General features: G+C 49.1%; 8 protein-coding genes across 8 annotated transcripts; 4 read left to right on the top strand and 4 right to left on the bottom strand.

Moving 5' to 3' along the window:
- Window positions 1–342: 342 nt before the first annotated feature.
- On the bottom strand, window positions 343–1,813 carry COCSADRAFT_108938 (uncharacterized protein). Its single transcript, XM_007697852.1, has 2 exons — window positions 1,578–1,813; window positions 343–1,524 (listed from the first exon to the last, which is right to left on the bottom strand). The coding sequence occupies exons 1-2, from the start codon at window positions 1,758–1,760 to the stop codon at window positions 544–546; spliced, it is 1,164 nt and encodes a 387-aa protein (XP_007696042.1). The 5' UTR covers window positions 1,761–1,813; the 3' UTR covers window positions 343–543.
- Window positions 1,814–2,400: 587 nt separating this feature from the next.
- On the bottom strand, window positions 2,401–3,200 carry COCSADRAFT_62033 (uncharacterized protein; the record flags this gene model as incomplete). Its single annotated transcript, XM_007697457.1, has 3 exons — window positions 2,401–2,645; window positions 2,707–2,897; window positions 2,938–3,200. Coding segments are annotated over 3 exons (699 nt in total), but the record flags the coding sequence as incomplete, so codon positions are not given.
- A 681-nt stretch (window positions 3,201–3,881) lies between these two features.
- Window positions 3,882–6,714, bottom strand: COCSADRAFT_178261 (uncharacterized protein). The gene is made up of 8 exons (XM_007697851.1): window positions 6,495–6,714; window positions 6,105–6,429; window positions 5,851–6,055; window positions 5,770–5,801; window positions 4,734–5,711; window positions 4,346–4,673; window positions 4,110–4,294; window positions 3,882–4,059 (listed from the first exon to the last, which is right to left on the bottom strand). The coding sequence occupies exons 1-8, from the start codon at window positions 6,584–6,586 to the stop codon at window positions 3,994–3,996; spliced, it is 2,211 nt and encodes a 736-aa protein (XP_007696041.1). The 5' UTR covers window positions 6,587–6,714; the 3' UTR covers window positions 3,882–3,993.
- Window positions 6,715–9,123: 2,409 nt separating this feature from the next.
- On the top strand, window positions 9,124–10,422 carry COCSADRAFT_272741 (glycoside hydrolase family 6 protein). Its single transcript, XM_007697850.1, has one exon. It carries the CDS (start codon window positions 9,164–9,166, stop codon window positions 10,310–10,312), a length of 1,149 nt encoding a protein of 382 aa, XP_007696040.1. The 5' UTR covers window positions 9,124–9,163; the 3' UTR covers window positions 10,313–10,422.
- Window positions 10,423–11,432, bottom strand: COCSADRAFT_272742 (uncharacterized protein). Its single transcript, XM_007697849.1, has one exon. The coding sequence runs from the start codon at window positions 11,262–11,264 to the stop codon at window positions 10,533–10,535; it is 732 nt and encodes a 243-aa protein (XP_007696039.1). The 5' UTR covers window positions 11,265–11,432; the 3' UTR covers window positions 10,423–10,532.
- A 1,059-nt stretch (window positions 11,433–12,491) lies between these two features.
- On the top strand, window positions 12,492–13,999 carry COCSADRAFT_349964 (uncharacterized protein; the record flags this gene model as incomplete). The annotated part of the gene is made up of 2 exons (XM_007697848.1): window positions 12,492–12,534; window positions 12,585–13,999. 2 exons carry the CDS (start codon window positions 12,492–12,494, stop codon window positions 13,907–13,909), a joined length of 1,368 nt encoding a protein of 455 aa, XP_007696038.1. The 3' UTR covers window positions 13,910–13,999.
- A 2,217-nt stretch (window positions 14,000–16,216) lies between these two features.
- Window positions 16,217–18,511, top strand: COCSADRAFT_134154 (uncharacterized protein). The gene is made up of 5 exons (XM_007697847.1): window positions 16,217–16,363; window positions 16,422–16,431; window positions 16,490–16,907; window positions 16,957–17,732; window positions 17,802–18,511. The coding sequence occupies exons 1-5, from the start codon at window positions 16,314–16,316 to the stop codon at window positions 18,243–18,245; spliced, it is 1,698 nt and encodes a 565-aa protein (XP_007696037.1). The 5' UTR covers window positions 16,217–16,313; the 3' UTR covers window positions 18,246–18,511.
- Window positions 18,512–19,678: 1,167 nt separating this feature from the next.
- COCSADRAFT_156859 (uncharacterized protein) lies at window positions 19,679–21,817 on the top strand (the record flags this gene model as incomplete). Its single annotated transcript, XM_007697846.1, has 5 exons — window positions 19,679–19,732; window positions 19,788–19,967; window positions 20,010–20,106; window positions 20,154–20,652; window positions 20,701–21,817. 5 exons carry the CDS (start codon window positions 19,679–19,681, stop codon window positions 21,815–21,817), a joined length of 1,947 nt encoding a protein of 648 aa, XP_007696036.1.
- Window positions 21,818–23,955: the final 2,138 nt, after the last annotated feature.

Genomic DNA, 23,955 nt, shown 5'->3' with positions numbered 1-23,955 from the left:
ACAATCACAAAAGTAACTCACCGCCCACATCTGTCTCACTAAAAGATACAATCAGGCAGCCGTTCTCTCAATTCACTCCATATATACTGATCGAGACTTACTGATTTCTCCCAATGGATATTTGATAACGGCTCATCTGTCAGTTCAAGTGTTGGAGTGAAGCCTAACAAAATCATGTGCCACTCTCCCCTGTTCCCGGCAAAAATGTCGATAACAACAGCAGTAGCCATGGGTAGTGAAACCTCAGATCACGCCATTAGCCTATCACTATTCGGAAGTCAGGAACAGCTGTCTTGGGCAGGACGAATTGATATGTGGAGTGAAATTTCCGGATGTAGTGTAGTTTGAAAACGTCAAGTCAAACTGTAAGGTTATAATGATATTAAGAGTGAGATATAAACCGTGATGCGTGTTATGTAGTGTCCAACACAGTCGAATAATACTCTATAGAGAAAGAATTCACCGAAACCGACCTCTATTTTTCATGTAATCTAGAACACCAAGCCGATCAAAACGCCAGTCATGCAAATAGTGCACAAGTAATTACAATACACCAGGGATAGGCCCTTTCTTCTCATTTGAGCCCAACTCCTCTTCATTCCATCCACCCCCACCACCAACCTTTCTTCCGCCCTCTTCTCTCTTTACTCTGCACCACAGGCTGATGTCCTTATCCCAGATGAACTGCCAAAGCACGTATACCCAGCTCTTGTGTTGGGGAAGATCCTTGTAGAAGTCGTGTGCAATCTTGTTGAGAGCGTGTAAGCGGGTCCATGGAATGGCAGGGAAGTCGTGGTGCTCATTGTGAAGACCAACGTTATAAGTCAATAAGTTAAGAGGCCCATAGTATGAATATGTTTCAGGGAGCGGAATCTTGTTGGCAGGGTTCGCGGCATCCTTGTTGGGCTTCTCAAAAACGTAGTGCTCGGCAATGAAGTGGCCTGCGCAAGGGTGCAAGGATCCAGCAAGGAAGCTGCTCATGATGAGGTAACCCAATGCCCTTCCACCTGCATATTGTACCAGGAGATAGTCAAAGGCGAGCTGTACAACAACATTGAAGAGGTGGATCTTGGTCATTGGCAAGCTATACACGAACATGGGTCGTAGGGCGTAGAAAAGGATCTGGAAGGTCGCGAAGAAGGCCTTTCCAGCAACCGAGTCGAGGAAGATGGCTTCGAAAGCGGTTGGCAGATCGGTATCAAGACCATTTACACCCAGCGATTTGTGGTGGGTCAGGTGGTAGGGCCTGAATGAGGCACTGTATGGGATGCCAATTGGCAGGTTCGCAAAGACGGCAAAAAGTCGGTTGGCCTGTGGCGATCGGAAAGCCAGGTTGTGCGATATCTCGTGGATAGCAAGGAAGAGGTTCTGGTTGGCTGTGGCACCGACGACGTATGCTGTGAGGAAGAAGGGCCATGACAGCAGAGGCGTGTTGCGAAGAAGGTATGCGCAGGCAACTTGTATCGACACGACTAGCAGGACAACGTATTTGGTGAGCGGCTCGGGGCCACAGAGTTTAGTTACCTATGTGCAGATTAGTCAGGAGATCCAATGATGCAACCAGCCGGCAGAAATACCTCTGGGTGAGCCTTGATAATGGCCATTCGGCGTGTCCTGTGCGGCTCCTCGGTGTACGTCCAAAAGAAGTGGTCATGTTCATTCTCGAATTTCGGCTCTTGCTGCCCGTCGGCCTTGACGGTAAAGCCGCGAGGCGCAGGGCTCTTCGAGGGTACGGTAGCGGTAGAGACTGAGGACCGCATGGTTGCGGCTGTCAGGGACAATTGCAGATTAAGGGTCGTGTAGGGAGCGGAGGGGTTGAGCTGGAAGTTTGGTTTGTGGAGTATGGAGGACCCTGGGCCTTGGCGCTTGAGGCGGTGGGCCAATGTCGCCCCATGGTTGGCTGATGATACCCACTCTGCCTTCCGCCACCCACCCACTAGCGCAGGAACCTGTATCCCTTCTTCCAGACCTCGGTCACGTGCCCATCACAAGTATGTGAACAGCTGTGTACTCTACCTATAGCGACCAAACCCTGATCCAGACTTTGCAAAGGTTGTGCATAAATAACGTCTCAGGTTATATCAGTATTTTTTAATTCGATAATCAATGATATGGTTCCTCTCTCTTGAGATCGGACCAGACCTCTCGCCCGGCCCCCTTCCAATTTCCCACTTCTTCCTCACTCCTTTTTCTCCTGGCAAAGCCACATCTCCTCACCTCCACAAACCACACAAGCCCCCAATAAACAACAGACAGGGAGATGAGGATCCATGCCAACCATGCGAGAAACAACACTGATCCTCCCTGACGGATCTCGACACCAACCTCATTAACGACTCCGTCGACCGCTGCAAACACCCCAGCTATCACAATGGTAAGCAGCGTGGCCGCGAGAAAAGCAAACGTGCTTGCAAGGGTTGGCCACATGATATTCATATAGGCTAGGATCCGAGAATGTGGATAGATGATCCCTGGAATCGCCAATATCGTAGATAAAAGGGACCCAACAAGCGAGACAATGAGTGATGCAAAAACAGCCATTCGCACGCTAGCCAAAGTGGTTGAAATCATCATAAGTGATCTACTGCCTAAAATTATGGATTCGGAGTTTGCGGTTGACGTGCCGCTTGAAGAGGCCGATATTGCTAATTCTGCGTGACCTGATCAGCAAATACAATCAAATATTTGGAAAGAAAGTTCGCGCACCTGCAGCTACTGTGGAATAGCCCTTACATGTTCTCTCAAAGATATCTGAAGCGACTTCACTACCATGAGCGAGAGAATAATAACAGACCTTGTGCAAGTAGATGTGGTAAACGTTTCCCGTTTCTGTCGTGTCCGTGGCGGAAGACGACTCGAAAGCTTTCACATTTTTATATACTGGGGTTTGACTCTCGCTAGGAATGTATAGCTACAGCTGTGAGCCCGTGTGTTAACTGATATTGCCGGTAATAACTTACTGCTGCCAGATGTTGCCCGCCAAAAGTATGTGCGTTGTGCCCCGCCAGAGCCAATGTCAAGGTCAAGATGAAACTCGCAATTGCAAGTACCATGGGAAACACTGCAGAAAACCGGTATTTCTTCAAGACCCTCTTTGGTGTTTTCGGCAGTCCCGGCAGGGCTTTGTCAGTCGACTTTCGCAGATCTCCCAAATCAGGCTCGATACATGGCACCTCTTTGGAATACCGGATCCTATCGAGCTCTTGCATGATTTCTATTTGTGTCATCATCTTGCTCGAGAAGCGCTAGTGGTATGATAAATGATGGAATATGCTGATAGTAGCAAACGAGAGTGAGCAACGGCCCATAGCGAATGCAATGCGATTTGATCCAGAGTGACAGCCTATGTACAATCAACCCATTAGACGGTAGATATGACGTAACGGCTGCGTTACCGGCAAATCATCCTTCTCATGTTTGAAGTACATGGATAACCGCAGTTGCGTTGTTGCGAGTGCGGGATTGCATGACCGACATGTGGATCAGCGGCATGGTACTCTACAAGCAATGGATCCGCCATCCCGCATCTGGTTGCTTTCACGTCCTGATTTTCGAAATCTCGATCCAAATACGATGCAGGCAATGTGGGCGATCGTCGGCACTTCGCGCGGTGACGAATCTGGGTATAGTGTTGCGCTGGTGAGACCTGCAGTGATTACCACATGTCCCAAGCTCTTGAACCTGAGTTATTGAATCTCTCTCGAAACAACCCGCATTCTCGTATGGATAGAAACTGATCCGCAATGGTGGTTAGCAGAGTTTTGCTCTCCGCGAGATCGCAGATTGTGGCGAAACGGTGCATGTTTCAAGTGGCGGATCATCACCTATGGCGAGCCAAAATGCCGCGGCCATCATTGCTGCTGCTCTACGAGACCGCCCGCATCGATTACAAAATATGATTCTATTATCTGCTGCCTTCTAAAATATGTAGAATAACATTTAGCGAGAGAAAGCCTTGTCGCGTAACTGAGAAAATCATTGCGGTAGTCTACATTATTGGAAGGATCGTTGTTGAGCATCATTGTACTGCTGGACGTCAAGATGTGACATCATGCCTTCCTGAGCATTGGTTAGCTCGAAGCTGGTTCCACACCAATTCGTAAACTCACCCAATCAAGAGGGATGTTCAGGCTGTCTAGGTCCATGGGCATCTGACTATAGAGAAGAGAATGGCTGTAACTGTCGTCTCCAGCTGGGAATAGATTTGGCACATGACGTGGTGGCGTATGCTCGTTGAACACAAAATCCGGTGATGGGTAGACACCGTTGTGCTCTAACGTTGTAGTACCTACGGCTTGAAAACGTCAACTCGTGATAGTCAGCTCACCCTCATACAAAAACTTACAATGCGGGGGGCTATGCGTGTGGTCTTCGTGTTCTCCTACTTTGGAAAGTACTAGTCTCACTGCAGCCGCAACCTTTTTTGCCTCTTGAGATCTTTTGCTGCTCTCTAACCAAATGTGGTACGCGGAACGCAGCGATTCTATAATCTCTTCACGTGTTGGCATCCCTATTTCCAAATGGGACACTCCCGTCACCCTCCTATCGGCAACGTTGGGCAAAGGCGAAATCAAGTCTTCATCGAGGTCAAGGACTAGCACACTAGTAGCGAGGAGAAAGTCCTGGGCAACTATAGAAGCCGTGATTCTGATTACAGCGGTCATGCGGAACTTCTACATTGAACATGATGAGTCAGTGTCATTCCACACAAATTGCATAGGTGAGTTTCTTACCAATGAGCTATATTCATCCCCAGGCTGAATGTCCGCGTCCAGCTTATTTTGGAATGAGAGCAATTCAATTGCAGCATTAAGACAGACCTTCCGCGAGTATTCGTAAGGCTTATCGACTCTTCCAAGCTTGAGATATGGACGGTGCAGCATCACTTGAGCCTTCAGATAGGCCAATTCCAAATAAGTATAACGCATCAAGCTCAACTTTGAAGGGACACTAGCTTTGCCTAGATTCTTGGTTTCGAGGCTCTTGGGGATTTGGCTGTAGACAGATCTCAGCGCTGTATCGATGTCGATTATGGCCTGATATGGTGGCTGCGGTGTGGCTTGTATCAAGTCCAGAATCTGCGCCTGGATCTTTCGAATTCTGGTCAAAAGAATGAAATAGAGCAGCTGTGTGAGTTCTGCTTCTGATCTTGAGGGTGGTAGTTCCGTCATGTCCTCGTAGATATCGTCCTGGTTCAGGTTCCGAGGCTCTTGGGTATCGTACATGTACGGTTGGATCATTCTTGGCAACCCTAGCTGTGCTGATGTGACAAGATCAAGAGACATTATCGAATTCCACTTGCGTCGTCGCATTTCGCCTTCGAAAGGTGAGATGTTGGGAAACCTTGACGGATCCCTATGTAGCCCCACACGAAACGCTAGTCTTATAAGCATGCCGACGACCATGTATGTGCTGAACTGAGCATCCGCAGAGCGTGAGAACTCGCTGCCACAGTAAAGCATAAATGCTTCAATCGTCGCTGGTGGGCATTTCGTATAGTTGGCAAGAATCATACATTGTACAGCTTTCTCGCGATAGAATTTTGTACGTGCTGAATAAAGGCTCTGGGCACAATTAGGCCCCATGCCAACACCTTTTGACATGTGCCCATCGAAATTCGCCTGGAATCGAGCACCAGTGGCAAGAATAACGTAGAGAAGTCCCACCCACATGGTTGGCGTTTCAAATGAATTCAACCAGAAGTTTTGGTACTAAACAATGTCAGTTTTCCGACTCAGCAAGCAGGTACGTTCACGACGGGAGACTTGCTTGCTTGACAAATGTCGGCTTGTGCAGAAAAGCTTGTTTGTTTAGTACATTGATTTATTTGCTTGATAGCTGCAGACTTACTTGCATGGGTCTCGAATATTGTAAAGAAGGCCTCCATTAATTGATCTGCCTCAGGCCTTGGCGGTATTGCTGCCAGTATATCCTCTTTAGTTACAAGCCTTTGCAGTCCAAATAGGATTTCTGGGCGAGACGCTTCTTCTAAATCGTCACATCTTGCATCAGATGATGTGGGAATTTGATCGAGATGCTCACGCAATTCCGAAATCTATGGCATGCTCAGCGGAAGGAATACAGTCACATAGAAATAGCCTCACCCCATCGAGAATGCTTGTCCAATGGCCGCTACTTGTGTAACTCGTAGTTTCGTCATTGAACTTGACACGGTCCGGAGTTCCTAGTATCTCGTGGGAGCTATGGTCTTGATGCTGCGGCGTATGGCTCGGAGTGGGTGAGACGTGATTGGCATCTTTACCACTCATCAGGTTTGTGACAAGCTTCTCGAGCTGATTGATGCGATCATGTACACTGTTTGGGATTTTGGGTTCTTTTGGTGTTGGCATATTACGCACATACGTGCATGACAGTGAAAGCCCACGATCGACACAAGTCTTGCACGGCTGTTGACGATCGCATTTCAATCTTCAACATGTTAGTATAGGTCTATATAGCTGTGTGCACTAGTTCCGGAATTCCGAAACACTCACTTGCGTCGCCGACAAAGAGTACAGCTCAAGATAGGCTTGTCCCTTCGTCTGCTGGGGTGCACAAAACGCGATGGCTGCGGGTCAGTACTCATGCTTGGTATTCAAGCCAGAAACGGGCACTGGAAGTAGTAAGTGAGTGCTTGGCTAGCCTTGAGGGGCTGACGAGGTTGCAGTGTGAGTGATGTTCACTCCTCGGATATACCATGCGGGGGTATTAAACCACCGACGCTACTCCCTGCCGGTGGCGCTCGGCCGAGCCCTGTGATGTTGGACTAAACACTTATCGTCATCCCAAGTGTCGTTGCATTCGTTCAAGCATCCCATGTACTTACATAGGTTTTCCCTAGTGCAACGTCAACATCAAAAGCCTGCCGGGCAGTTCATGTACAACCATGATGATCTTATAAGAGAGATACACTACCATGGTCCAACCCAAGATGTAGGCACTTGCAGCGCAAAGTATTGTGCTTGTTTTCTGGGGAAGAATACGTCACTATTGAATATTTACTTACTAGTGCACCTCTCCTCGGGCAGATGACCTGGCGTGCGGACATGTGACTGACCATGATCACAATGATAATACGGCAATCCAAGTTATCAATTCTGGTCGTTCTAGCGGCGACTTTTGAATAATGGCGACACACGGACGCCAGAAACTCTAGAGGATAAGCAAAAAAGGAATATCCTTAGACTTTATGACGGGCTGCAATCTCCACGCAATGCGTTGCGACCCAACACGAATAGTATCCTCATGTTCCGTAATGAAAGAAATTCTCGCTTCATCATCTGTGAAAGGTATTGATCTGGGAGTTTCTTTCTGGCCACTCACTTTACAAGCAGTTGAGTGATCAAGATGTATCAACTCGCGAGCGTTTCGTGGGAGCGACAAACATGTGAGCAATGGTATTCGTGTTGGTGTTTTTAGGCTTAGTTACGCTGCCGAGTACATGCACATATCTCCCATACTCTACACAAGATTTCTTGTGCCTAGGTACATTGGCCATGGTTTACTGACATTCAATGAAGCATTCCTGTTTTGCGATTAGAAGTATATTGGCGTCTAAGGCTTTAATGGGTATCTTGGACCGGTAGTTCTCCCAAGAATACCCAGGCGGAGAGTATCTTGGACGGATCATCTTGCTCCGGTAGAATTGAGAAGATGTCCTGCTTTCATGGTTGTGACGCCAAATTCAACCTCACAATCTGAGTTTCTATATGATCGCTCATAGTTTTCAAACTGAAATTCTCTTATAGTAACCCATGGCACCGGTTTTCCAAGACTATGGAGCCTGACTTGGCCCTTGAAAGATCGAGCGTCTGCGCAATTCTATTGAAAAAGAATTTATGTTTCTTATGGCACCGAGTGAGCGGCATGATTTGTTTCACAGACTCGATATTGTACTACAGCGAGGAAGGTTGATTATGATGTTCCTGAAATGCTAGCCACCCCAAGGAAAGATGAGACAGCTATTCACAAGGGCGACAAGGAAGTGGGCCCCGCAAACTGCCCGATATTAAGCCAAGACACCTGACAGTCGCTCCGACACCTCTTTCGTCCATAGTGTGATTCTGACCGGTCTTGAATGGGGGTTCCCCACTTCTTTGCAACGGTGGGGCGATGCAATCATCTTTTCTTTGTATCACCGTTTCCCTGCAACGCTGCCGTTCTGTGGCGGTACGAGCACCAATGGAAGTTTTCGTTGCTTTGCCGGAAACCAACCCGCCGCGGAATAGCCTTTACTGCGCCCTGACAAGTATTGTGAGATTTTTGTATCACAGGCCGTGATATATAATGCATATACATACATACGCAGAGCAAATCTCGGACGTGGAGGTGAATAAAATTGTGTGGTAGTATGGCGCATGTCTTCCGAACATCCCACCTAGTAGGATCTGCTATGCAAGATATCGCCTCCTTGTGTTTTTGTCCGAACACGCTTTGGCGTACCTGCATCGCATGCATAGCGCCATCTCACTCCAACTCAGCCTCAGGGTACAACCGCTCATTGATGCACTAGAATCTGCACCGAATCTTCTCTACATCACATTTCAATGGTCGCCTGCAGGACGGAATGGCCCAAGAGCTGCGCAGCACTCTCTGAACAATATGAACTATGTTAGTTTGACAGTATTGACCAATCTGTAGGCCCATTTCATGATTACATCTATAAAGAACCATGTGGTTGGGTTGCCGGAAGGTGGTGTAGCAAGCCGGGTAAACCGCGCAATATATTGCGGGTCTGCACCCTACCCTGGTCGATACCATCTTGGCTAATATGCCATAGCGGGAAAACGTTCTGCTCCGGGGCAAACAACCATTCCTTACTCTCGCTAAAAGATGTTCCCAGGTGATGAAGCGCACTAGCAGCGTTAGACTGTCACAGCGCGAAAGCTAGGCCTTCACTCACACCAAGGCTTGGACCTATTCAGGAATAATGTCCTCCATATTGCGGCCCGACGGTACCGGCTATCAAACGTCAAGTCCGCCACCTGAATGTAAGTGTTTGTACTAAGGGAAACATCTGGAGATGGAGCACATGACAACATGCGTGTTACCCGCAACTTGCCAATTTCATCACTAAATCTATAAAAGGCTGGAGATACCTACCCATTGTACTCCTCAGCAAACAAACAGGAGTCCTCCATCTGTTCTCAAGCTCTCATCAATCATGGTTCAAGTCACACAGTTCGTTTTGGCCACTGCCGCCCTTGCTGGCGCCGCAGCTGCATTCCCCAAACCAGAGCCCAGAAATACCACTGTCAACCCATGGATTGGCAAGGACCGCTATGTTGTCGAAAGCTACGGCAAGAAGCTTGACCAAACCATTTCTTCCTTCCTAGCAAAGAATGACCCCCTCAATGCAGCACGAACCCGCACTGTGGCCAAAAAGACTTCCACCTTCGTGTGGGTTACATCGCGCGCTGGACTTAGCCAGATCCCCGAAGCCATCCAACAAGCCCGCCGTCAACGAAAGGGCCGAAAGAGGATGATTGTCGGCCTTGTCCTTTACAATCTCCCCGACCGTGACTGCTCTGCTGGAGAGTCTGCCGGAGAGCTCAGCTCCGCCAAAGATGGCCTGAACATCTACAAGCATGAATTCGTCGACAAGTACGCACAGCTCGTATCTGAGGCCAAGGATCTCGACTTTGCCATTGTCCTCGAGCCCGACTCGCTCGGCAACGCCGTCACCAACCAAGGTGTTCCCTTCTGCGCCAACGCCACCCCCATCTACGAGCAAGGTATCGCTTACGCTATTGCCAAGCTCCAGTTCCCCAATGTATCCCTATACATGGATGCTGCCCACGGAGGCTGGCTTGGATGGGCCGACAACCTGAAACCCACAGCCCAGATTTTTGCCAGAGTTGTCGAAGCGGCTAAGAAGATCAACCCAGCGGCCAAGATCCGTGGTTACTCTACCAACGTATCCAACTACAACCCTTTCAACGCCAAGGTCCGCGAGAACTACACTGAATGGTCTCCATCTTGGGATGAGAGCCACTACGCTACCTCTCTTGGAGCGGCAATGGCAGCTGAGGGCATGCCAACTAACTTCATCATCGACCAGGGCCGTGTTGCCCTCCCCGGTGCTCGCAAGGAGTGGGGCGAGTGGTGCAACGTTTCGCCCTCTGGCTTTGGAATGCGCCCTGGAGCTGCACCAAACAACACCAACGTTGACTCGATTGTCTGGATCAAGCCCGGTGGTGAGAGTGACGGAGCCTGCGGTCTGGCTGGTGCGCCTGTTGCTGGTGCTTGGTTCGACGACTACGTTCAGATGCTCGTCAAGAACGCCGACCCTCCTCTTGAGCCTACCTACTAGAAAGGATCCCGCGGCTGAGGTTGAGGAAACTGTCGCCCGGCCTTAACTTTCGGTGTATTCATGTAGATTTTGAACTTTCAACTGTACATATTGTCATGAGAATACATAAAACTAACTGATATTCACGAATATTTATTCGCCATAACCTTGCTTGATCCCAGTGCTCTTGATTGGCTATGAACTTTATATCGGACGTGCGCACATATCAACGGGTACTAAGTCAGATCTTTGCCTTTGCAGGCGGCGTCACTCTCCTCCCATGTACATAACAAATGCTCCTAATCTTCTCAGCAGCCTCGCCCCACAATTCATTTCTCAGCAGACTGTATACGCCCATTTTGGCCCGACCTTGTATCTCTCTCGCCTTTGTCAATGCGACATTCAGCATGTCCTTTGGCTCTGCAATTGCATCCACTATACCATCCTTGTATGCTTCCTTGCCTGTCCATCGATGTGCCTCGAGCAGCATCTTACGCGCAACCTGCGGGCTGAGTTTCAGCCTCGGCAGATACCCGATGCCTGGAAAATGTAGTCCTAGGTTGACTGGCGGCATGGAAAAGAAGCCGCGCTGCGAGTTCATGATGCGATAATCATGCGCCAGTGCCAACGGACATGCGCCGCCAAATGTGTGCCCTGTGATCAGTGCGATGGTCGGGAACGGATAGTCGAGTAGCGTAGCTAGCAGCGGGAAGAAGCCGTCGGTATTAGCATGCGGATTCGCCTCGTTCTCGTCCAGATCTAGACCTGTGCACCAGAACTTTTCGTCCGCACCCTTTGTAATGACGCAGCCTTCCGCGTCGGGCCCAAGCTCGCTCTCGATATCACGCAGTGCGCGTATGATTTCTTGCGCAAAGGCAACATTGATACGGTTTTCGGGCGCTTTGGCGAGCGTAATGACGAAAACGCTGTCGTAGCGTTCGGCGCGGAGGTTAGTGTAAGGACCCAGTGTCATCGTGGAAGATGTCCAGGTAAGCCGACAAGAATGAGGCTGTAGGATTATTCCGTGATGCAGACACAACTTCTATAACAATCAAAATGCTCGACGACGAGAAGTTTGCAGCACTACATGTTCGCGTGGTACAAACAGTGTCAAGTTTGGTGGTGTTGAGGGATTCAAGCCTCGGTATCCAAAGTGCGGAGAAGGTGGGGAAGCGGAGGCGGCCCATGCCGCAATCCATCCATTGCCTATCGTCTATGACTCGCTTTCAGTAACTTCCTATTGAGGACTGACGCGACAAAGCGTAGGATATTGTGTTGGTAATCGTTTATGATTGGATGCGACAACGAGAAGGCTCTCTATCATTGCTCAAGTGTATGCAGTAGGGAAGATGCTTTTAACAGGTCACGTGTGCACGATAAGGATACATAGATATCTGCCCACATTACGACACTTGCCTTCCACATTCGCCCCACTGGAATGAGAACAATCATCGTCTTTTAAATCACGATCAATTTGACAGTATACAATCATGTGTGTACACCGAAATGACTGTTATCATCACCCAGATACCACTCATTTTTCCAGGCTAAAGGCACTGCTTCATTTAACCAGCCATGCATGCCCCTATTTTGCCAAATGCCACGCAATAGTATACGATATGAAACCCGGCAACCAAGTTTCCACCACATTTCCCACTCTTTTGAAATCATAATAGCCTAGAGTTTTTTATCGTTCATGTGGGGACGTCTTTGGAACCCTCCACTCGAGCCACTATGATACTTGTCTTGGGTATGGCTTAGGGCATCACAAATGACAATTTAAGAGTGAAAAAAACCCCAAAAGGGTGTTTGTTTACAGAGAAGATAATCGAATTCTTTCTTGTAGGAAACAGCTTCCGCCTGCGACAACGAACTTCATGTTGGGCAGACACAACATATATGGTATCGTCCGCCCCACAACCTCCACATAACATGAGCGGCACATCATTCCACACTCTACCAGAGATGGTGAAACACAAATTCATCGTATAATATGGACCAGATGAAGCAGGATCTGTAAATATAATGTACATTTCTCTGTCGGTCATCCTGAGCATAACCATCACCCATTAATCTTCGAATAAATACAGGGATAAGGTGGATATACGATCAGCCATTCACACCGAAATAGAAATTCACAAAGATCTGGGATCAGCTGCGAAAAAGAAGCATCCTCAAAGCGAATACCCCGTCGCCTATTATGAGAATATTCAAACTAGGGCTAGCAACCCTTCCAAGCGTTGGTATGTGATTCACCATCACCAACTTATTACAAACTATAAACCAAGTACAGTATATGGACAAACATCAACGTCAATTTCAAATCATACTGTGCTTCCAACAAGCAAAGTCACGAATACCACTACTTCGACGTCAAGCGGACTAGTTCATACGAGCATCCCTACATCCTGTGGTGATGTCTCCAATCTCGAATTTCCTGTGGACGCCGCTAAAGGATGGAGAGTTACAAAGGTTGCGGGAAGCTTGATACAACCGCGAGGACTCGCCTTCGACGGTGCTGGTAATCTCCTGGTGGTTCAAAAAGGGTTTGGTATAACTGCGCACAAGGTATTTCCAAATGGGTGTCTTGAGCCTCCCAAGGTAGTGATTGCACAGCAAAATCTCAATCACGGCATCGTGTTCAGCCAGGATGGCAAGACGCTTTATGCCAGTTCTGCAACCTCGGTCTTCGCTTGGGCATATGATGCAGCGACAATGAGTATATCAGGAAGCTCGAGGACAATAGTAACAGGTATGGATAGCAAAGGCCATATCACACGGTCCCTCAGTATCCCACCAAAATACCCAAACTTGCTCCTTGTTTCACACGGCTCAAACGGCAATATCGATTATGGTTCTCTTGATATCAAAACTGGGCGCGCTTGCATCAAGGTCTTCAACACAACAACCATACCACCCAATGGCTATGACTATATCAATTCTGGCACTCAACTTGGCTACGGTCTTCGTAACGAAGTCGGTCTCGCCTTTGACGCAGCATCGCACCTCTGGGGCGTCGAAAACTCTGCTGACGAACTGTACCGTACCATCAACGGCGTCTCAACTGACATTCATAATGACAACCCCGCCGATGAGCTCAACTATATCGGCGACCCATCAGGCGAAAATAAGGATTGGTACGGGTACCCTACCTGCTTCACTGCCTTCTCTCCATCAACCATCCCCGGAGGAAACTTTACTGTGGGCGACCAGTTCGTATTGGAGCCCAATACCACCTTCACCGACAACACATGCAAAGAGCGCAGTGTAGCACCTCGGGTTGCGCTGCCTGCACATTCGACACCGCTCGATGCAAAGTTCAACACGGATTTCTCTGCTCTATACGTCACTCTTCACGGGAGCTGGAACCGCGATCCGCCTGTGGGATTCAAAGTCATTCAGGTGCCGTTCGAGCAGGCAAATGGGAGCTTTGGACCGATACGAAGGGGTAACGCTACGGAGGCATGGGAAGATGTCTTGTGGAATGAGAGTGTGGATACATGTTCCAAGACGAGCTGCTTTCGACCTGTTGGCTTGGCGGTGGATAGGTGGGATAGAGTGTATGTTAGTAGCGATAGCTCGGTGGAAGGTGAGGTCGTTATGTTGGGAAGGGACTAAGTGAGATGGGGCTGCTGGGTTATCGTTAGTGACAAAACTGTTCAAGGTCTTGCTTCTTAGGCAGCTCGCGTGTGGGCAGCGGAGCTTCAGTGTCAATATGGATGAGATTGTGATCCTTTCTTCAGGGTTGCGAGCGCTGCATATGAGTGATAATTTATGTCAATGATGGGTAAAGAAACGGACACACTCGGAGGTGAATAGTTGAGGTGCAAGGGTCGAACTTATTCGATCGGGAAGGTCGGGTCAGATGGGAAGTCACGCTGCACGCATGCCACAATAACCCCTCACACTATTCGTTAATCAAACCTGAGCAACAACACTGATATCAGTCCATTTCTTCTTTCTCTTTAGCGCGAATGCCGCATACGCCACAGCGAATCAAGGCAAAAACTCGCATGCAGCCCAAATCACAAAGAGACCAAGCGTTCTCGATAGTCCGATAAACGTAGCTTCACTTCACTCTATCTGGTTTCATCGCCATCATAGAGGTAGCCGATATTATCTCAATCACTGCGCGTCTTGTCTGAACCTATCGCAAGTGATTCCATTACAAACTGGCACACTAATAGCCCACCATTCCCCACTCAACATACTCAACGTAAGCTCTTGAAACATTAGAAGTATCGAAGTATGTCACGAAAGGGGGAGACATTGGGCTTGAAGGCTCTGCATACGACTGCACTCAAGTGATCAACTCGTCTACCTTGTACTCTGACAAATGCCTCATCAGCCTGAGGTATTGAAATCCGAAACGGAGACACGGGGAACCGGGAAACTGAGAAGCTAAGCTTTGTGGGGGAATGACGCGTTTGTGGCAACTTCGTCGAAGAAACAGTTCGATATTCCTCTTTTTCGAACTCAAGAAGTAAACATGTAAATCCAAATGACCCATACGAAATACGACTGTTTCCCTGGGGAAAGGACACCAACAAAGAAGACAAGACCATGTTTTCGACCTCTCCCTGGGTTGGCCAGCCAAAAGGGGGACGCACAAGAGTCCATGCTGACTACATAGAAGCCTTCACTTACAAAGACCTCATGAGCGAATCAAGACTAAAAGTTGGAGGCCGAAAGTCTGGTGTTTCCACGGCCAGATATTTTCAAGGGCATCTGGAAGCGAAGAAATGAGAGAGGAAAGCCCGTCTCTCAGATCCCGATACATGGATGCGAACATTCTGAGCGGCTCATTGGCGGCAGCCAAAAAGGCGCCAAGCCCATCAACTCGGTTCCCGGATCTCTGATTGCATAGAGCTAAACTCTTGCAGCTTCGGAAGACATGCTTCACAGGGGCGATGGGCAATACTGTCAGCTGTCGTGTGCTACTACGGCAGATTCAGACATTCGGTAACTCAGCTGCGTCCCACGTGCAGCGGCGTGATTGGGCACGATATTTGTGGAATATGCTACTCCATGTGTAGGACCCCCATACTTATCCAAGCCCCAATAGCATTTCATGCTAGACATTCGAGAAGTGCAGCATGATCCCGCGTTGCTACCCTTATGGAGGAATACTCCGGCGCTGACGGCCCACCTTGCCAAGGACATCTTGGCGGCATCCAATTAGGAGACGATAGCCGAACCCGTGGGACCACCACACCGGGACGTGGGACAGTAAAGGCTATTAGTTCTTTGACCCGCCGGATATGCGAGTCCCACAGGCAATCCGAAGGCCAGACTGCCTAACCCGCAAAAGAGTGGGCTCGGCTGGGTCGTTGATCTTGATGTAGCATCAGACAGCCGTGCAGTAGATCGAGAAGGAGAACGTGGGATTGAGGTTGCTGAGATGCGCCATTGACGAGACACGCATGCATTACTTGTCAGTCCAGGATCGACCGTGTGCTAAGCATGTCATGCCTACGTTACAAGCAGATGCCAATAGCCCGAAGCTTCCTTGTCGCAGGCCTGGGCTGCAAATAAGCCTCCACCCCATGTTGTGGCCAAGGCATCGTGGTTGGAGAAAGTGTTCTGGCCAAGCATCGCTAGCGGCCACGTGGGGAAATGAATGGACTACAACGCTCATGGACCACACGCCTTCACCCCACCGGCTCAACTACCAGGATACAGGAATCCCAGCAAACGCCTCAGCGGCTGCGCCATTCACTGAAACGGAGTGCCATGCTCAGGCCTGGATTTGCACATTGGATGTTTCTCTCGCCTTTTGCAGCGGCATGGCCGAGGAAATCTTGGCAAACCTTCCGCGCGTGCTTCAATCTGACACTGAGATTGGCTGCAGTCTAGTGCTCACTTCAAAACATAAGCATGCCGCGCAGCCTGACAAGAGAGCTTGGGTATAAGTACAAGGCTTGGCCCGGTTGTTTTGGCAAGCAGCCCTCATCTTGCTCACCCGTCTTTTGCGGTACCAAGCTTCGTCAAGGCCAGCGTAAGCACTTGCTAAGACTTTGAAATGGCTGCTAAGACGGCTGGCGGAAATTCCGCCTTCCACAACTTCAACAAGTACGGTTCCTGCATGTTCTGCCCCTTGAAATATTTCTCTTGCTAACAATCATCACAGTGACTTCTCTGTTCGTACACCTACTACATACCAACCTCCCTTTTTAGCAAGACACTGACCTGGAGTAGCATATTGAGGACCCAAATGAGCGCCGACGTCTTGCTCTCGCCGAAATCGACAAGGCCCCCTTCGGCTGGTACCATGTACGCGCCATTCTGGTCGCTGGTACTGGTTTCTTCACAGACAGCTACGACATCTTCTGTGTATCCCTCTTGACCATTATGCTGGGTATCGTCTACAAGCAGGACCACAAGGGCACTCTTTTGACCCAGCAAGATACGGCCATCAAGCTAGCCACTTCGGCTGGCACGGTCATTGGACAAGTTGGCTTCGGTGCACTTGCTGATATCGTTGGCCGTAAGAAGATGTACGGTCTTGAGCTCATCCTGATCATTGTTGCGACCCTCGCACAATCTCTGGTTGGTCCTGGTCCAGGAACGTCAGTTGTTGGTCTCATCATCTTCTGGCGTGTGCTCATGGGCATCGGTACGTCTCTCGTGTAACTTTTTATCCTTCACTACTGACCAGTACCAAGGCATTGGTGGTGACTACCCACTATCTTCCATCATCACTTCCGAGTTCGCTACTACCAAGTGGCGTGGTGCTATGATGGGCGCTGTCTTCGCCATGCAGGGTTTCGGTCAGCTTGGCGGTGCTCTCGTCATGTTGTGCCTTGTCACCGGCTTTAAGGGCAAGCTCGTCAAGGCTAGTGGCTACGATACCTGCACTGGTGAATGCCAGGTCGCTGTCGATCAGATGTGGCGTGCTCTCATTGGACTCGGCATCGTCCCTGCCTGCATTGCCCTCTACTACCGCCTTACCATCCCGGAGACGCCTCGCTACACTTTCGATGTCGCTCGTGATGTCGAAAAGGCAAATGAAGATGCGAAGCAATATCTTTCTGGCAAGCACGGTGAGGGAAATGTCGACGAGATCACCCAAGTTACTGCTCGCCGTCAGTCTGCTGCCCAGCTCGAAGTTCCCAAGGCTTCCTTCAAGGATTTCTTCAGGTTCTACGGAAAGCTTCGCAACGGCAAGATTCTCTTTGGAACTGCCATGTCATGGCTCCTTCTTGATGTCGCCTTCTATGGCCTTGGTTTGAACTCTTCGACTGTGCTGCAGGCTATTGGCTACGCCAGCGGTGAAAACTTGTACCACAAGCTCTACAACCTTGCTGCTGGCAATGCTATTCTTATCTGCGCCGGTGCCATTCCAGGTTACTGGATGGCAGTCGCAACCATTGACACTGTTGGTCGCAAGCCCCTTCAACTGATTGGCTTTACTCTCCTCACTATCCTCTTCATCATCTGGGTACGTTCACACATCCACGAAAAATCTTTAGTTACAAAAAAAAGAGCATCACGACTAACATTATCCTAGGGTTTTGCCTACAAGCACCTCAGCAACCACGCCATGCTTGCCATCTACGTCCTCATCCAGCTCTTCTTCAACTGGGGACCCAACACAACTACCTTCATTGTTCCCGGAGAATGCTTCCCCACGCGCTACCGCTCTACCTCTCACGGTATCTCCGCCGGCTCAGGAAAGATTGGCTCCATCATCGCCCAGGGCGCCATTGCCCCACTGCGAACACGAGGCCACCCTACAAAGGCCAACCCCAGCCCGTGGCTCAACCACGTCATGCAGATCTTCTCTGCCTTCATGTTTGCTGGTATCTTCACCACACTGCTTATCCCAGAAACCAAGCGCAGGACGCTCGAGGATCTGGCGCAGGACTGGGATATGGGTGATGAGAGCATCACTGGCGAGGAGCACATTCGCAAGATGAACAGGACCAGCGATGAGGCTGAGGCCAAGGCTTAAAAGGTCGGGGCATCATCACCCATTTGCGGAAATTCGGTCTCACATAATTTGTTTTATTTTCCTTTCGTTCAAATGTTTTTCGAAAAGTAGAGAGAAGCAAAACAGAAACACAGAATCTCCACGGAGAAACAGTACATGTACGCTGTCTATGTTGAAAATGAGTAATAATCACCTTTTTGAAATGTTTCGTGTCGGCCAGACTATGGACTTGCAGTCGTGTGTGTGCTGTAGTATGTGCCAAGCACTGCATTACAAGCCAGCGTGGCGAAAAAAAACCCCTGTACATTTGTGTGTAGCATTGGGTTAATTGGCTCAAAGTCTATCTCAAGTCTTGGCAGCTGAGATCCTGTAGGAGCCGTATGGCTTGGGGCTGGCCCGCCCCTCACCATTGTCACTGTACAGAGTAAAGATCTGCTTGGAATAAAAGGAGACGACAATATACTTACTCTATTTACGACATGATAGATGTGTTCAAGAAAATACTGATGAAAAGCAAAAAGCAAAAAAGTTCGCAAGGCACAGAGAGCTCTCATCTTTACCTACTTGGTCTGGTACATAGCTGTGCATTGATGCGACACGTTCCCCTTTCACGTATTGGATATCATCGTTTTACGTACAGTCCCAGTGGCTATTGATGAAGACGCATGGAGTGAATGAATTGCCAAGATGGGATAGACGTTCATCTGATTGTTTACCAATCAGGAAGGTCCTTCGGGAAGGCTGGCGGTAGTTTTCAAATGCAGGAGTCATTAATGCCTCGATGAGTACACTCGGCGAGCGCTGATGCCGGACGGCATGACTCAGCTGATCGGCAAAAAACTATACGGATACGCTGCATATGGCAGTCAAGCAACGGCGCCCAATATCGAGGTGTATAGGAAAATCCTTGCGGGAACAGTAATTTCTGGTGTGCATGTCTTCTCGGACAGCCGGCTACATTGAACGTGTTAGCAGATTTGGAATCGCGACGTTGCCAGACGAATCGGAAAGCTTGTCGAAGGAAAAGGCATTTGCCACAAATGTGCACGTGATTGGCTAAGGAGTTAGGGACAAGAAATCTGGATCTGAGGTGTCCGGCCCACGGAGGTGGCGGAGCGGCTCCGGGTGGGTTTGGTGGGGATGATGTTAAAGACTTGGCTCGTAACGTCAACAACACCAAAGTGCTCGTCTGAGTATTAGGGTGTTTTCATCAGGACTTTCGGGGGGCATCAGTTGCGCTATTTTTTCCTTCATGTGACGTAGTTGCTGAAGAATGCAGCCACAGAAAGAGAACCGTGCGACAATGTCGTGCACGGAGTGCCAACGTCGGAAGCAAAAGGTCTGACTCTCCTACCCCAGACCAACCCTGCATCAAACTCCGTGGACTAACGGCAGGGCTAGTGTTCGCGAGAGTGGCCCTGCAACCATTGTCAGGCGAGGAGGGTGCCACAGCTATGTCAGTTCTCTGTAAAACGAGCTCAGCAAGAGCCCTCGCCCGAGTCTGCTCGGTATGTTGATCCTTCTTTCTCCTACCCCTTGATTGGCCGAATCTGGCGGTAATAGCAACATTATAGAGCAGGTTCGTCCAGCAACACCCAGGGCGTCAAGAGAAGTGCCCCGGATTTGGCAAAGCCGCATTTTGTCAGACAAAACAGCGAGCATGAGGTACTTGAAGATGGGCTAAAGGTGTGGGGGTACATGCCAGGTCATGTCCATTACAAGGTTCGGAGTAGTGAAGACAATGTCAGTTGCTCACCTTGATAGAGAAGCCATGCTGACTGGTAGTTCTCGCAGAGCTCGTCCAAGCACTCTCTGACACAAGTCATAGCAAGCGACGTTGTGCAGAAGGTGCTGTATGCTGTTCCTCCGAGATCCATAACTGGTATGTGCAAGTATTGCAACGTTGACGGCACTGCTGACCGAATGCAGACGCCATCGTCAATCACTTCTTGAACACGGTAAACTACCGCTATAGTGCAATATACGGGCCGTCGTTGGCAGAGCAATATGTTCAATGGTGGGCCGATCGTAGTGCCGCCAAACAGCTTTCCCCCGAATTCACATGCCTACTCTTGCGGATGTGTGCATACTCTGTACAATATCTGACACCGTCGCTTCGCAAGATGATTGAGTTCGAGTTGGCATGCACTTCACAAACGCTCACCGAACGTTTCTCGGCCGCGGCAGAGGAACTTAGCTGGGGCTTTGAAGCATCGAGGACAAGTATTGAGCGGGTAGAGGAGCAGTTCTTAAAGTGTGCCTGGCTGAAATCGGAATCGAAAATCGTCGAATCATGGCATACCCTTTCACGTACTATTCGCGAGGCGCAAGAATTGGGTATCGATAGGGATGCGGGTATTGACGACTTGTCTGAGTTTGATATAGAAATCAGAAGGCGAATCTGGACTCTTCTTTACATATGGGATTGGTGAGTAAAGAGATGTGATCGAAAAACTCGGTTACTAAAGTCCGTCAGGCAGATGTCAGCGTGGCTAGGTCGACCAAACCTCATTAACCAAAAGAATCTTTCTTTCAAATTTCCCAACCTGCGGCTCGACCAATCGACTACAGAACCAAATATTCTTTCACCTTTCACACACATGGCTCTGCAAGCACACCTGGGGCGAAGAGTGGCAGCTGTGATGGGCGACGCGACGTCCAAAGCCGATCTTGCTGCTGAGAAGGTCTTGGAGATTGAAGACGAGTGTCATAAGTTCATCGACGAACTGCCCGCGATTTTTCGTGTTACGAACCCCGATACCTCATTCGACGAGGCACATCCATACTTTGTATTCCAGCGACACCAGTTACACTGCGTCATCTTTTTGACAATGCTCGACTTCTTCAAGACATATCTTACGGGTGAGCGAGAAGATAAGCTCAGCGACCGGGACGACGAATTTCGAAAGAAGGGGATCGAGATTGCGCTCCGTCTGCTTGAAGTTGCACGCAAGCTGTTTGATCATGAGTTTCCGATTAACGCGAAATTTCATATGGTCGTTTTCTGCATTTTCGATACCGCGACCTTACTTTGCTCTGCCATTATCCATGACCGCGAAAATATGCTACCTCACCGCGATGAGGTCATGGAAGTCATTGATAGTTCGCTTGATAGGTTGTATCAACTGAGCTTGTCCACGAAATTAGGCGCAACTTCTTACAACTTTCTCTTCAAACTCGTGCAGGCAACACCCTCGCTTCGGCAGCATTTGCCAATCGACAAGCGACAGAAACAAGATGGTATCCCTGTACCTAGGGGATCATCGCCGGCTCGTGGGCCGGCACCGGTGGCTGTGACGTGTCCACCAGGGTTGCCATTACCGTATCGGCCACCGCCAATTTTGGAAGCAAACACCCAGTCGTCAGTTCCTGCAACTGGAGCCCTTACAACGATGCCCATCTCGGATGCTCTCTCATTCGATATTGATCAATTTCTGGCGCAAAATCCGTTCGGCAACCTCGGTGATCCTAATGCCGTTGATATGGGCGGTATGGAGCAGATCTGGGCTTGGCAAGATTTGCATCTCAATGCATACGCACATAACGGAGGGCATAGTACTTCGGACACGGCTGGGCAGGGTCCTCGAGGCTAACAATATCAACTGATTGGTAGAGCCTTTGCAAGATAAAGGCTTGAAGGTGGATAAAGCTCTATGCCATCACAGATGGAAAGGGGGGTGTTGTGAAGGTGTTGTGCATTCAGCAATGAGTCGTGTATTGGTGCCTTTGTAAACAAATAGACTTCTAGGTTGCGCAGACAATAAGCCTAAAGAGGAAGATTAGTAATTGTCGCAATAAAAGGTGAAAATGTGGCGAACTGTGCTGATGCAGCGGTTGACACAATCGACGCAACTTACACATACACACTTCCTTGAATGCGCTATGGATGAAAAGCACTGTTGTACTCACCTCATTCGCTCACTTGTAGCTATGAAAGTATTGGGGAAAAACAGGTAGATTAAAAGGTGACAAGTACCTCGTCTTATGTTGATGCGGTTCCGGGATTTGACCGGGACACGAATCCGTCCAATCGTTGCGCTTGCCACATCTACACCGCCCAGTCGGCCCAGTTTGCCAGGCCAATGACAGAGAGGCGGCAGCTGGACCACTCCAACCCAGCATTTGACATTGCCTTTTCTTTGCGCGTCCTATTTACGGTTGGGTTTGTTGAGAAAAACTGTGACGCATCGCGCTCTTCGACCTTGCGATAGTGCGGAATTCGTTTCAAACCGAGAACGCTGCGCTTCGTGCGTTCCTTCCTCGTTATGATGTTGGTGTAGCAGCAACCCGAGTTCGAGATGGGTGCATTTCATCGGAACCGAGAATGGACACGGAAGGCAAGACGCCAACTGTTTGCTATTTCGGACTTCCGTAGCTAGAACGTATGGCCTTCATCGTCTGTATAGTGTGTGCGTTTAGTTTAGACATGCGACTTGTTGCATTCTCCGTGAAGATCGTTGCGCGTTGCCGTCATTGTTATCGGTCTTATCTTTGTTTTCACTTTCAACATTGCTAATGTGTGGATGGCCTGGCTAGCCGCATCTAGGAAAGATGCAACCTCGTGTATTGACCAATGCATCTGTGCGCATGTTCCTTTCCATTGTTTAGAGCTTGAATGCGGTGTTGCAAAAGGTCGACGTATTCAGGTCAGGGCATTTGTTCCCTAGAGAGAGACAATCGTTTGCTGCAGGGTGGCGGTGATGTGTTCTTTGAGGGTGACGAAACCTCTTTCGGTGCTAAGATAGAAGAGAGTAAGACGGTTGGGGTTACGAGGACTGTGGGAGTTGAGCGGGGTGTGAAGGTGGCATCGCGATTGGAGGGATCCAGTTGATTGAGCTAACGGCGAGGCTTAATTTCCATATTGAAACAGCGCAGCATATAATAGTAGTTGATTGAGTGTTTTCATGTTTCAAGGCATTCGGAGGTGCCTAGGGTAAGCCAGGTTTTAATATGATTGCGACTTCCGCGGAGCCCAGATCAGGAAGCACAATCGATCCCCGAGGGGCCAGTTCTGACGTAACAACACCTTTTACAGAAGGAACGATTTGAAAATTAGGAGCACATGTGTATGGATATATATGGCTATATCGAGCTCAAGGCGATTGAGATGAATTAGCCAAAGCGAGTAGTACAGCACGTCGAGTTGAGTTGGTCTACTGTTGTACGAGCAATTGTGCGTCAACTTGTATATCTGTAAGAGCTTGGGCGCTCTTAATCCTCAGGCACATCTGGTTATTGTGGTACATCTAGTTATCGTGTGAGGCGGATGCCTGCCGAGTGTCTCTTGCAGCAGGTCTCACGTTCAATTGGTTAATTGTTTTACCTCAATTTGCTTTGCAACACAAATGAACTATACGGTGAATTCAATGAATACCTATTGTTTGATAGAGAGAGACGATTTTTACCTAAAGCCAGTTTACAATATCGACAAAGTACTGTACACATGTATACATGGATCGGGGTCACCCGGGGCGGGACGTTGCGTGATATTGCTTCTGCTTCCGATCGATACAACATCCCTAGGCTGTTGTGCTACTGCTACGTAGATCCACATGGTAATCTCGTTCCGGCTTGGCTCTAATTCTTGATTTGTCGACAGCCAGAAATGAAGGCATGTGGTGGCTGTGGGGTCAAAGGGTCTGCTTTCCTCTACCGTCATGACCAGCGGCAACGACCCCAACGGCGAAACAGTGCCCCTCGGGTTTTTTCCCTGAAAATTTATAGAGAGCAC

The sequence above is a fragment of the Bipolaris sorokiniana genome (assembly GCF_000338995.1).
Source record: "Bipolaris sorokiniana ND90Pr unplaced genomic scaffold COCSAscaffold_2, whole genome shotgun sequence".
Lineage (NCBI taxonomy): Eukaryota > Fungi > Ascomycota > Dothideomycetes > Pleosporales > Pleosporaceae > Bipolaris > Bipolaris sorokiniana.
This window is presented reverse-complemented; position numbering and strand designations above follow the sequence as displayed.